At 41.8% G+C, this 12,933-nt stretch overlaps 1 protein-coding gene across 1 annotated transcript; it reads right to left on the reverse strand.

Moving 5' to 3' along the window:
• Positions 1 to 7,390: 7,390 nt before the first annotated feature.
• Positions 7,391 to 11,457, reverse strand: LOC133912814 (uncharacterized). Its single transcript, XM_062355732.1, has 4 exons — positions 10,758 to 11,457; positions 9,277 to 9,422; positions 9,091 to 9,201; positions 7,391 to 8,284 (listed from the first exon to the last, which is right to left on the reverse strand). The coding sequence occupies exons 1-4, from the start codon at positions 11,275 to 11,277 to the stop codon at positions 7,688 to 7,690; spliced, it is 1,374 nt and encodes a 457-aa protein (XP_062211716.1). The 5' UTR covers positions 11,278 to 11,457; the 3' UTR covers positions 7,391 to 7,687.
• Between the last annotated feature and the right edge of the window lie 1,476 nt (positions 11,458 to 12,933).

Consider the following 12,933-nt stretch of genomic DNA (forward strand, 5'->3'; position numbering starts at 1 on the left):
AGGCAACTGATCTGGTCTTGATTAACAATTTGTTGAGATTGTTTGGTGATGTCTCTGGTTTGAGGACTAACATTCTCATGTCCTTTGTCTCCCCTATAAAATGTCTGGAGGGGGATCTCACCGCAATTCAGGAGATTCTACCATGTGACTTGAAGTAGTTTCCCTGTTCTTATTTGGGGTTGCTTTTATCTTTGGGAAAATTGACAAAGGACCAGTTCATGCCTCTCTTGGATAAATTGATGGATAAACTACCCAGGTGGAAGGCGGCGCTTATGCATCCCGCTGGTAGGCTGTAGCTAGTGCGCGCGGTTTTGACCGCCATTATGATTTATCACTTTATGGCCCTGGAAATACCCAAATGGGTTATCAAGGCCATCGACAAAATCAGACGTGCCTTCTTGTGGAAAGGGAAGGCTAATGTCAATGGCGGCCATTGTGTCGTGGATTGGAGCAAGGTCTATCGACCTTTGGAGTTGGGCAGACTTGGCATTCATAACCTCAAATTGTTGTCATGGCCAAGCCCATGTTCTCAGTATCAATCACCTCTATGGTCGGTGATGGGCAGCACACTTTGTTTTGGACTGATTTATGGCTTCATGGTCAGGCGATAGTTGATCTTGTGCCCACTTTGTTAGCTGCAGTCGGCAAGAGGGCCATCAAATAGCACACAGTGGCTGAGGGTCTAGTAGACCAAAGGTGGATTTGAGACATCAAGGAGGCCCCCTCAGTTCAGGCTATTGTTGAGTACTTACAAACCTGGGATTTGTTCGAGGGGATAGTGTCACGCCTGATTTTTAGAAGAATCACCAGTTGCAATCCACATGTATACCGGGATCAGTTTCATCATACATGCGGTAACATATAAGTGATATACAGTGCTATATCGAACAAAACAACTTTATTGAAATAAATAAGAGTTTCTAAATAGCAGTGAAAGAACAAGAGGAAACTCCAACGAAAGCTTTAGGGCACACCACAGGCAATCGACTGGGGGCAACGCAACCTTGGACACTCTGTATTCATTGTAGTCTTCAGCTTTCTTGATCTCCACATAGTCTTCTCCAGCTGAGCAACATTTATTATTGGAAACAGCAAGTGTGAGTACATATCGTACTCCGCAAGTGTAGGAAAGTATGACATGAGGGATTAAGTCGAGAAAAGGTTAGACCCTGGTTTACTGCACTAAGCAACCTTAACTTATAACTCCAAGAAACATGCATCCTATTTACTAAGTGTGAAGACACAACTTAAACAAGAGGAATAGCTCATCGGATTCCATCTGACTACCAAACTCACTAGATATTCCATATCCGGCTACCAAACTCACCAGGTAATCCCATTACCAGGCTACCCGACCATCCATACCAATCACCCTGATCCCAACTAATCAAGAAGTTCAAGCCCGCTCTTGACTGTGAGCACGGCTGATTGATTAGTTTGATACTTTGCAGAATTTGCACACTTTACCCACGAGTCATGATTTCATCACCCGCATTACCAGGTGACAGTCTCCATGTTGCCGTGCTGATCAAGCACTTGCACACTTCTTATGGTGTGCTGCCAGGAGATCACTAAAAGGCTTTTACAAAGCTCCCGCTGATCCGTAGGCACCCACTGAGGTTTCACCGTTAACAGACGATTTCATCGCTGCAGAAGCCCCCTCTTGTGCCACTCAACCTTCCACTGGTGCCCACAGAATTAGAGGGGTGGCTAATTAATTGGCCAGGCCGTACCCATATAGGCCTCGTGGTTGCGTTGTTTAGCCAGGTTACATACTTCAAGAACCAGTCCTTAGGACCCCACACATGAACATATACATTCTCACTGTGCAGCACAACACATGCGTCTTCTTGCACCATCCTCAAACAAACCATCCTATTAGGATCCCTATACCATGTTGCTATAAAAGATACCACACCTAATTCATGTTGCATAAACATTAGTCAAGTTTAACTCATAACCCTACCATGACAGCAACTAGCATCTCTACCTTTTATTTCCAATGATTTGATCAATGACGATAAGGATAATCAGACAATTGCTAGTAAACCACATCATGGGATTCCATATTAGACAAGCAAGCAATGGAGGATAAACAACTATCATAAAACCCTAAGTTAGGTGCAAAATGAGCAAGGACACTTGCCTGGCTGATGCTCAGTTATCTTCGTAAACTCGATTCTAGCATGTCTTGAAGTCTCGACCTTGTAGCTCATCTAATCTCTAGAAATGCTATATTCTGCTCACAAGATCTACCAATAAAAGAGAAAGAACAAAATAACTAAGAAACAGTACACAAAACAAAGATAACACATCATAAAAGCACTATGGCTGGATAGGGTATGGTTTTAGAAGAATTTGGGCGCAAGAACCGCTCATATCAGAGTTCAGACGGAGGAAAACAGGTTCTCGAAAGATTAAATTAGGGTTAAAAGGAAAAAGGAGATAAAATATTCCTTGAAAATATTCTCGACAGATTTATGACATTATTTACTGAAGAAAAACCCTAACTATGGTGATGGCATGATATCGGCAGGGAAAGGAATAAAAGACTGGATACATGCGACAGCGTGACGATGGCACAAGGAAATATGGGGTTTGCTAAAAAAAGGTGTGAATGGACGTCCAAGAATATTGGCGCGCGATATCCAATATAATTCTAGCATATTGTTTTAACACCTCGAATCCATAACATATGTGTAACGACATGTGGGCCCTACATGTCGAAGCATTCTAATATGGATTCCATATTAAAACAATACTTAGAGACTATATAGTCCGACGTGACCAATTTTGATAGACTGGCATGAACAAGTATGAGCTATTGGAACTTGTTGAATTGGATGACAGTATAAAGTGGTATTTGAATTTAGAAGAAACTTGTTGAATAAGATTTGAGATGATAAACTCTAGTTGAATTATGAGAGCTCGAACAGGATTGACTAAGGCAGGAGCTAACATGTAAACATCCTAAGCAGGAGATAATAAGTATATAAATAAAGGATCTTTGGAGGGGTTATTTGGATTCTCACCAAGAGAGAGAGAGAGAGAGAGAGAGAGAGAGAGAGATCAGAGAGCAGAGCAGGAGAGTTTGGCATGGAGGAGTCAGCTGGCAGTGGGCTCTCGGCGTCGCCGGTGGGGGAAAAGGCCCAGGGTTGATAGAGATGATGCAGACAGGGTTGCATCATAGCCATGAACTCATGGAGGGTTTAGCTTGAACCAGGGTACAGAAGGACAGGCACACCGGCGAGCTGAAGGCGGGGAGGTGCACGATTGGATAGAGACGACGGCGGTTATCACTGACGTCGATGTTGGGAAGCAATGGTGTTTCACAAATCAAGGAGTGCACAATGTAGAATGCGAGAAGACAAGCTCGTTTTTATAGTTGGTTTTGGTAGAGAGGTTCTGAGATAGCAGCAAAACACCAACGAACACCGCTAGGTTTGGTGGTGACTGCGAACAGACGCAACAATGAAGACGCTCGTGTTCCCGGAGATAGGTTATGAATTCAACAAAAGTACTTGAACACACAGCTTCATATTGATGAGGAACGCAATGCTAGGGTGGAGGCTTGGATAACAATTCACCTGAAAAGGAGATCAAACAACAGAGATGAGAATGGTGAAGAGCTCTTTGGGGTCACGTAGAAGACTCTATGGAGCACATGGTGACACAGTCGGTGCACCCATACGGTCGCTAGATCAACTGGGAATGCGGACTACACCTGTAGTGCATGCGCGGAATTCATCCAGACTAGGGGAGCAGCAACACCGATGCGGATTCCTGTGGTGTCGGAGCTCTAATAGCTGATCGGAATGGTGAGGGTGTGGGGAACATCTAGGGGCACGTTCTAGTTAAAGGGCATGGCGATCTGACCTCTGATCAGCTGGGGAACGCCAATGCCATCCGCGATGGTGCACCTATCCACGACAGTGATGAGTGTGGCAGTCTGATGATGGATTTGAGGGGATGGGGGTTTTTCTAGGGATCCCATGGGACAAAAATATAGGTAAAGGAGGAGGGGAAAGGGCTAGTTCGGGGTCCTCACCTTGCTGCGATGATCGGAGAAGAAGGATTTGCGGAGACGGCGGCGGCGCTAGAATTGAGGCTCGCGTTCCTACTGTGTCGACAAAGATCTGGACGATCCCTTCTGGGATCTAGAGGTTCCCTTGATGTTCTACATGGTGACACGGGTGGCGCGGCTGGATCTTCAATAAATCATCGGGAACTCCGATGGAGTCTTCGATTCGTGCCCTGGACGCGGCCAGAAACGGAGTAGCGCACACGGCGACGTAGATCCCGGTGGCTTCTGTTCTCCTCTTGCCATGCTGCTTTGTGGAGTTGTATGCACTGACTAGGGAGACATCTCGACAAAACATGAAGGTATTTGGCTGGACGGATCGCTGGGAACGCGGATGCCAACCAGCGATGACATGGCTGTCTGCGACAGCGAACGGTGCCTAGCAGGTTGGAGGCGGAGGCTAGGGTTTGGGGGAGCATGTAAAAGGTTAGGGGATGTTGTTTTGGTCCCTTTTTATGGGGCTAGGAACATCGGGCTGGTGAGCCAAGGTGGGATCCAAGCCGGCCATGGCCCAGGGCCAAGTTGTGATCCGGTTGCGTGACACAAATTCGCAGGCCTGTGTTCCGAGAATGATAACTCCACTTTCTGGATACCAAATTGGACGTTTCTAGACTTTATCTTGTAGTATTCGAAAAGATCTACAACTTTGGTACTCATTGGAATTTCTGGAAATGCCATTTTAATGTCCAAAAATGTGTCACAAGAAAAACTGTTTGAACTCAGACCAATCTGTGCAGCACTGATTTCGGGAGCCATAACTCCTAGATCCATTACCAAATGGGGACTTTCACATGTGAAAATTGAAGCTCTCAACGAGACCTATAACTTTGGTATTTTCAAGATTTACATTTGAGACTGTATTGAACTCTGAAACTGCTTGAGAAGACGAGACTGGCGATGAGGAGTAACTGGCAGCCAGCTTCAATTGCCATTATGGCCATTAAAGCGGCGGTTTCCACTCTGAATTGCTAGGAATTGAAAGAGGATAAATGGATGTCAATGCATTTTTATTGAGCACTTACTCGAGCTTAGTTGACCAGGCATGGCTGCTATGCGAAGGGACGATGTCATTTGGAGGTGGATGGAAATGATCTGATACATATACATACAAGAGAGCTGGTATGGGCTAGCTTTAGCACACATGTGGGCCATCATGCTAGCAATCCAACGTGATGCAAGGTTGATGGCTTGATGCTGGTTTGGAGTCACAGACTGGAGAGAAAAATATTGAGGAAAAGCAGTGCACCTTGGGTTGGATCAAAAGGATACGAGATGAGATTATCCACGGAGAATTTTTAGATAATGTGGGAAAAATGGAACAACGATTTATCCAACCTTGAAATTTCTTAACCTGTTCTAATATTTTATAAATATATTTTTCATCACAAAACAAATTCTTTTTGAACTCTAAACAAAATTTTGGAAAAGCTTTCAAATTTCAGGAAAAATGTTATTTCATTATTTTAAAATGCTCACAATCCAAAATAGGAATTTTGGGGTGTGATAGATAGTGCTCCATGAAGGTGTGCAAGATGTTCATACATGGGTGCACACGTCATCAAGACAGTACAGCACAGTCGGCTTATTAGAGGTTCCTGCTGGGCAGTGTTGGCTTTGATCCATGGCAATAGCTGTGGAAGTCCTGGGCACCAGCAAGATGCAAGTTTTTTCTATGGTTAGCCATCCGGAACCACTGTTGGACAGTCGATCGCTTGGCTCATCGGGGACTGCCACATCCTTCTCGCTATCTGCTATGTGATCAGGCTGATAAAACAGCGCAACACTTGCTCACCTCTTGTGTATTCTCGCGGCAAGTGTGGTTCAGCATTCTCGGCAGGGTCGTGCTCGCTAATACATCCCCTCAACCTTTTGATGAGTGCTTTAGCGAGTGGTGGAGGTGGGCTTAATCCAAAGTGAATCAGCAATAGCGTCGAGGTCTCAATTTGTTGCTCATCTTTGTGGCTTGGCTCCTTTGAAAACATCGGAATAAATGTGTGTTTGATTGAGCTTCTCCAGATGACAACAGGCTAGTGCGTGCCATTTGGGATGAGGCTACGCTTTGGCAGGTGGCCAGAGCAAAGGGGTTGTCTAACCTTGCAGTTTAAGGCGCTGGTTCGAGTCATACTCCTCATTTCAGTGACGTGCTGTAGTGCTATTTTTTTCATGTAGTTTTTCTTCTCTATGACCTTGTTGGTCAAGGGTTTTGTTGTCTTGCATTTTCGTTTGGTTTTATACCCTCCTTTATTCCTTTTTAATATAATAACAAGTAGCTCTTCTACCTGTTCGATAAAAAAAAACAGATACTTGACACTCATTTTGACTTTTTGACAAAGAATACAATTCAACTTCAAAGCAAAGCAGCTATATATGTTTGGTCAAAGCATAATTATTCAGTTGTATCCTTTCCTAATGTTTATTCAGAAAAAAAAAACAAAAAACACGAAACGTCAGCTGCCCAATTGGATGCCAAATTCAGGAACATTGGTATCAGATAAACCGAGCCCAACACAGATAGTCATAAGGCATAGCATTTAGGCCACACCACAGCTGCCCAACCAGATGGCAGGGGCGGGCACACGTGAGGTCATAGGTGTACAGATATACACCCAAATATTTGTCCCATTCTTTTCCGGTTCAACCATTTTGTTCAGCTGTTGCAAGATTACTCAAAAATTCATATTTTTAATCTCTTTTCCCTATAACTTTAAACTTTCTAAAAGGCTCCAAAAAATCTACCAATTTTTGTGTAGGTTGTATAATCTATAAGCAACCCATTTTAACTGGTTGCATTTAAAAAGCTAGAACAGAATTCAAATTAAAATTCATTAAAATTGATTGTTTTTGCACATTTCATGAATTTTTAGAGCTTTAAAAGAATTCCCAAAAATAAGGAAAAAATCGCCAATATTCATCTTAATTAATGGGCTAATTTCTAAAATTATCCCCAGATCTAAGTTATATAGTGAAATTTTAAGCTTCTTCATATGACCTCACTTTTCATGAATTTGATCAATTCCAATTAAATGCAAATGCATGCAACAATTGTTCAAAAATGATCAAAGATGATGCTCATGTTGTATATGTATGTCAATTGTTGTTACTGAAAAAAAAATATTTTCAGAGAGAATCTAAAACCAAAATATTTCTGAGAGAATCCAAACGCTAGGCGGGGCGCGGGCATGAGCGAGGCGCGGCGCACACGGCTACACACGGGCACGATCACGATAAGTATGTACACCCAAATTGAAAATGCTAGACCCGCCACTGCCAGATGGCCAAAAAAAATTTAAGCACAACCAACCATGCAACGAAGCACAAGTTGAGAAAGTATGGATGATAAAAACATCAGACCCACAAGTTCAGTGAAGCAAAAGAACCACCCGATTTTAACATGTAAAGCAACCAAATGGGAACCACCACTGCTGGCATATCTATATAGCTAGCGAGTGCCTCGCTAAACTACACGAAATTGGGGGCACCTGGATAATCATAGAACTAACATTGTCCATTAGCATGGACTCCAGTCACAGTTATGCATCCATGAAACAGTTATGATGCTACTACCTATACAAAAGAGGGCCATACATTGTAGTAGGCGGACCACAATCAGATATTTTCAGCCTCATAGGTAATAGTCAGGAGAAGCCCAAAGTGGTCACTAGGTAAGACAGGTAGTTTCAATTGGCAGGTCTCCTGGCGGACCTTCTTCTCCTTTATGTATGTGATACCTGGTATCGCCTCTTTCCCAATCATCTCAATGCTGTCCACCTTGAAATCTGACAACTTGCACACAAACCGGTCCAGTCTCTTCTGCAGCTTACGGTTACCTGAAAGCATGGCATTAGCTTTCGTATCATAAGTCCAGCCATTTTCACCTGGCTTCAACTCAGCCCAAGCATCAATCCAGCCATCTGGTACCGGGAAGGGTCCATCTCCTTTATCATCCCAGTTCATGTCCCCACAAAATACAATATTGCAGAAGTCTCCCAAAATACTCAAAGATTCATTTGCCTGAGCTACACGTTCCTTGCTGAACATCTGATCCCACGTGGGAGGTGCAGGGCATGGACTCTCAAGGTGGCTTGTAGCCAACACCAACTTGATCACACCTCCGATGTTGACATCAGCTATGCATAGCTCCCTTCCCATTACTGAGTTAGAGAATGGGGTGCAGTCAAATGACTTCACAGGCAATTTGCTCATCTGAATTTGTTTGCAATCAAAGTAACATTAGAAAAAATGTAAATAAACTACAGAAAACAGGATACACTATCCTTAACTGAAAGGGAACAGCAAAAATGTATAAGTAGCATTTGTGGATGTGCAAGTTAAGGCACCAAAACTAAATATAAAAAAAATCGTGAGAAACAATCTTAAGTCCAAATGTCTTGATATATAAAGACACCGTATGAATGGGTGTTGCTGTTAATGGTATGCAGAGGAGTAGCAAGCCAATCAGCGTCTATGTGTGCATGTGTATCCTTTATTGTGTGCCTGAACAGTAGTAAGCCGTATAATAGCACTAGGTTGTCTGTGCTAAGTACAGATGGGCATGAGCCCATGACAGGAGAGGGCATGAGCCCATGACAGGAGAGCTAACACCTAACACTTTCTAACATCCTGAATAGAGGAGTAGTGATTTAGCTCACATAGTTAAAACCCAGCTATGTCTACTATTTTTAATATCGTGCAATATAGGACAGTAATTTAGCTCAAATTATTGAAAAACCTTGAGATAGCAACTAAACCCAGTATTAAACCATGACATGAATTCTATGTCTCCAACAAAACATAAACCCGTCCCCATGTTATACAAAGAGTGCAGTCATGCATGCGAAATGCAAAATATACATAAATGCATCAACACTGACCACATGAGAAATTGTATTAGAATATCACATTACAATTTTGCATGTCAGTCTCCTTAGAAGAGAATCAGCTAACACAATCTTTCTAGTTTCTAGACACTTGGACTCATGCCATATATTAAGTTTGAGAAATGTTTATACCTGCATGCAGTAATATGGTCTTTCCATAGCCTTCTCATGAGATAGTGAGCATTTGTATCCTTTCCACCATTCAGATTTTTCAAAAAGCAGATATATGTCTGGAGTAACCTCCTGCAGTTCCACATATAAATATCCAAAACCCATGTAGAAGAGGAAAAGAAATAATGCATAGTTTGAATTCAGGACCTGGAAGCATATAAGGTCTGGACTGTGATGCTGAATAAGATGTCCAAGAGCATTCATCCGTCTAATCAGTTCCAAATCTTCACGGAACCAGACATTGTATGTCATTATTTTGACAGCCTTCTTATTCAAATGAGTATTGGAATTTCCTGTGGAAGTCATTCATTTATTAATGTGACCATAGCAGACAGTAAGGATATTATATTTAAACACATTTGAAAGATGAAATCAGCTCCTAGCATGCATAAATCTGTTTGCTATATTGTTTTCACAAAGATTTGATAAACATATGTTTTATAAGATCAGTTCCACAAACAACAAAAACAGTGCAATCACTTCAAAATATTCACAAAATATCTACCATAGTCCTGTTAGAAAAACATATTAGCATCCAGCTCAATTATAGCCATGAATAACAGGACAAGAACTGTATCGGATTTTCAGTCAGTAGAACATTGTAACATCATTTCTCATCAACGAACATATGTACCATTGTCACCAACATGTTAGTGGATAAGAAATGCTAAAATTAATGGCCTCTGAAAGAACATAAATGAATTCCGAATAGCAACTTTTAAAATGAAACGGATAAAATAGAATGTATAATCAAGAATATATGTTATGATTTTGCAAGTGTCATGTCAAAAGCTAGCAAGAATATAAGATGGACTTTTCGCTGCTAATTAGCAGAGGGATATGAGATGAGTGCAAGACCGTTGTAATTTTTTTAAAAAAATAGAACAAGACAAAATGTATATGTAACTTGGAAAATATAAGAAAAATAACTTGTAATCAAAGAAAAAACAGCATATTGAGACAAAATAGATAATATATTAGTTTTCAAATATTAAGTAGAATGGAGTGTGGAAGGAAGAAAATTATTAAACTAGCAAGCTAGCACGTAAACAAACCAAACAGACACCCTGAATTAGATCAAACAAAATCGATCCTCATGCATCCATATCCATGCTGGCTCACGAAGTCACCATGTACCGCAATTCGACATATTGGTCACATCAGATGCAGAATAACTACCCATTTGCAGATGTCTATTCGACATTAACACTTCTACACATCCCCACTTGCTCTCAATTGTATTTTCTATTACAATGACTAGTTTATTGCATTCATCAGCAAGACATTTTGAGGGGAATCAGAATCATTAAAATATCACATTGCAATTATCTCATTAATTCTTGCCAACATGTAGTGATATTTGTCTGGCATCTTCACATCCCCCCACCCCCAAACAAAAGCAAAATCATAAGTACAACAAAATCTTATGTTGCAAAAGAAATAGCATAACCTAATCCTCTTGATATTAGATCATACTAAACGAAACAATATATAGGTATTGGCCCAGGTGAAGAACAAAATACGACCCCTGGAAACGAAATGGAGAAGCAAATCTTGGCGCATTCACTGAAGGAGACAGGAAAATCCGAGTCTTTCGACCCGCAAAAATTAGAAAACCCTAGATAAACCTTTCGTGGCAGCGCGCGGCTTCTCCTCTCCCTCGGCGCCGCCGCTCCCGTCGGCGGCGCGCACCTCGGCGAACTCCGGCGACGCCGCACGCTCCCGCTTCCTAGAGCACCGCCGGAGGGGGAGGAACGAGGCGCCGGCGACCGCGCCGAAATCCAAAGGGTCGTCATCTTCGACCCAGGTCGAGGAATGGGGAGGGGGAGGGGAGGACATGGCTGGGGAGGGCGATGTGAGGGTTGTTCTTCTTGGGAGGGAGAGTTGGAGGAGGGGTTCGTGGTTGACGCGGCGGAGAAGGGGACGAAGACGAGGCGACAGGGCGAAGGAAAAGAAGAGCGTGGCCATCCGAATTTTGAATTGGGTGCGTTGCTGGTTGGGTACGGCCCGGCGGTCGGGCCCGGTCGAGTTTCGTCGACCGTGTAGGATTTTGCGGGATCCTTCTCCTTCTGACGGAGTACTACTTTCCAACGGGAAAAGGTGCAGTGAGAAGTGATCTAAACCGTTCGATGACCCGATTGGATGCATTCGTTTTTTCCTGACCGTAGGAATTGCTTTTTCTATGTACTAGTTAAATGCTCGTTCCAAAATTGCATGAGATTATATTGTTGACTGGGTAAAACACGTGTAAAACAACTAACCTTGGAACAACCTCTACACAGCTAACCTTGGAACAACCTCACACAACTGCACATACAACACGACACTAATCTGAGTCTAAACATCTAAATATCTAGAACTCCAAAGAGGTAGAACACTTTGTGCTTAAATACCTAGAACACTGCATGAGGATTTAAGTTGTAGTGTGGGCACCCATTCTAAAATGATAAAGGAAATTTGAAGGGATAAAAATATAATTGAATAGGAAATACAGTAGATTACTTAAAATCATAGCTTATCAAAAATGACGCAAGTGCACAGAAGCAACATATCCAGATCAATCAGGAAAAACAATTTAACATGCCCAAAGATACATGCTAGACTTTTGAAAAATGCTATGCATTAGAGATGGACAGGATTGCATAGTGACTACAATCCTTCTCCATTCGATGATCTGTATGTCGATAGCAAATACAATTGAGGAGACTACAATGCAACTCGCCAACAAACAATATACATTCGAAAATTGCATATTTTGTTTCATTCAGCATTGTATCCATGGATGCTCTGCTCTCGTCCTGTTCTCCACTGGCCATGCATACACCCGCATCCTTGCCGCCATGATGGATGATAAATAAACCTCAATTCCAGACAGCAACTACAACTCTACAAAACATTGATAGGTGAAAAAGGCAAAGACTGGATTAGCCGTATATTGCTCTTGTTTTCATTCATTATGCAATCTTGCAATGCATTTGTCATAAAACTGACCTTCATTCTCAAGCGCATCCAGCTCGGTAATACTACCTCGGTTCTAAATTATGTTTCCTTTTTGCTTCAAAGTGCTCTAGATTCCAAGATGAAACATAGCTATAAATCCCTACCTCATTTAGTGCTTGATACATTTTCCAACACTTTTGGTGAGTTTTATGACAAATTAACTTAATGAGCACACTTTTGGTAGAGGAATATGGACAAATGCTACTATTTTTTAATACCCATGCACAACACTAAAATGACGAATAAAAAAGAACAGAGTGAGTATAAGACACCCCTTATTTCCATACCGTAGGAAATTTCTCATCGTGCAGAGCCCTTGCAGATACATCCAAGTACCACGCCTCATTGTTTGCCTGCAAAAGTACACCACGAGATGGAGAGGAAAAAGTTCAGTCTATCGTATCCATACATCCCATGTTCTAAAGAGTGCAAAGCTAGCTAGATTTGGTGTGATTGGAGGGAGCACCTCTGCTGAAAATGTTAGATTGCTTATAAATGAGGGCCAATATCAATTATAACAAAACAAAAATACAAACACATGAAAGGTATGCATAAATGTAAAACAAAACATGAAAAATGCACAATCATATATATATATATAGAAAAGAAATGGTTGAAGTTTTCTCCATCAATCAATTCATCATCAAATGTAGTCTATTACCATATATGAAATTAACTGCAGCATGACCTCCCAACTATATGCATAATCAGTGAATGACATCCATTAAACAAAAACAAAGTCACAAAATCACAAGACCAGCCTGACAGAAGATCTAGACTCCGTGCTAAAGAAAAAAATAATAT

The sequence above is a fragment of the Phragmites australis genome, chromosome 3 (genome assembly GCF_958298935.1).
Source record: "Phragmites australis chromosome 3, lpPhrAust1.1, whole genome shotgun sequence".
In the NCBI taxonomy this organism is placed as follows: domain Eukaryota; kingdom Viridiplantae; phylum Streptophyta; class Magnoliopsida; order Poales; family Poaceae; genus Phragmites; species Phragmites australis.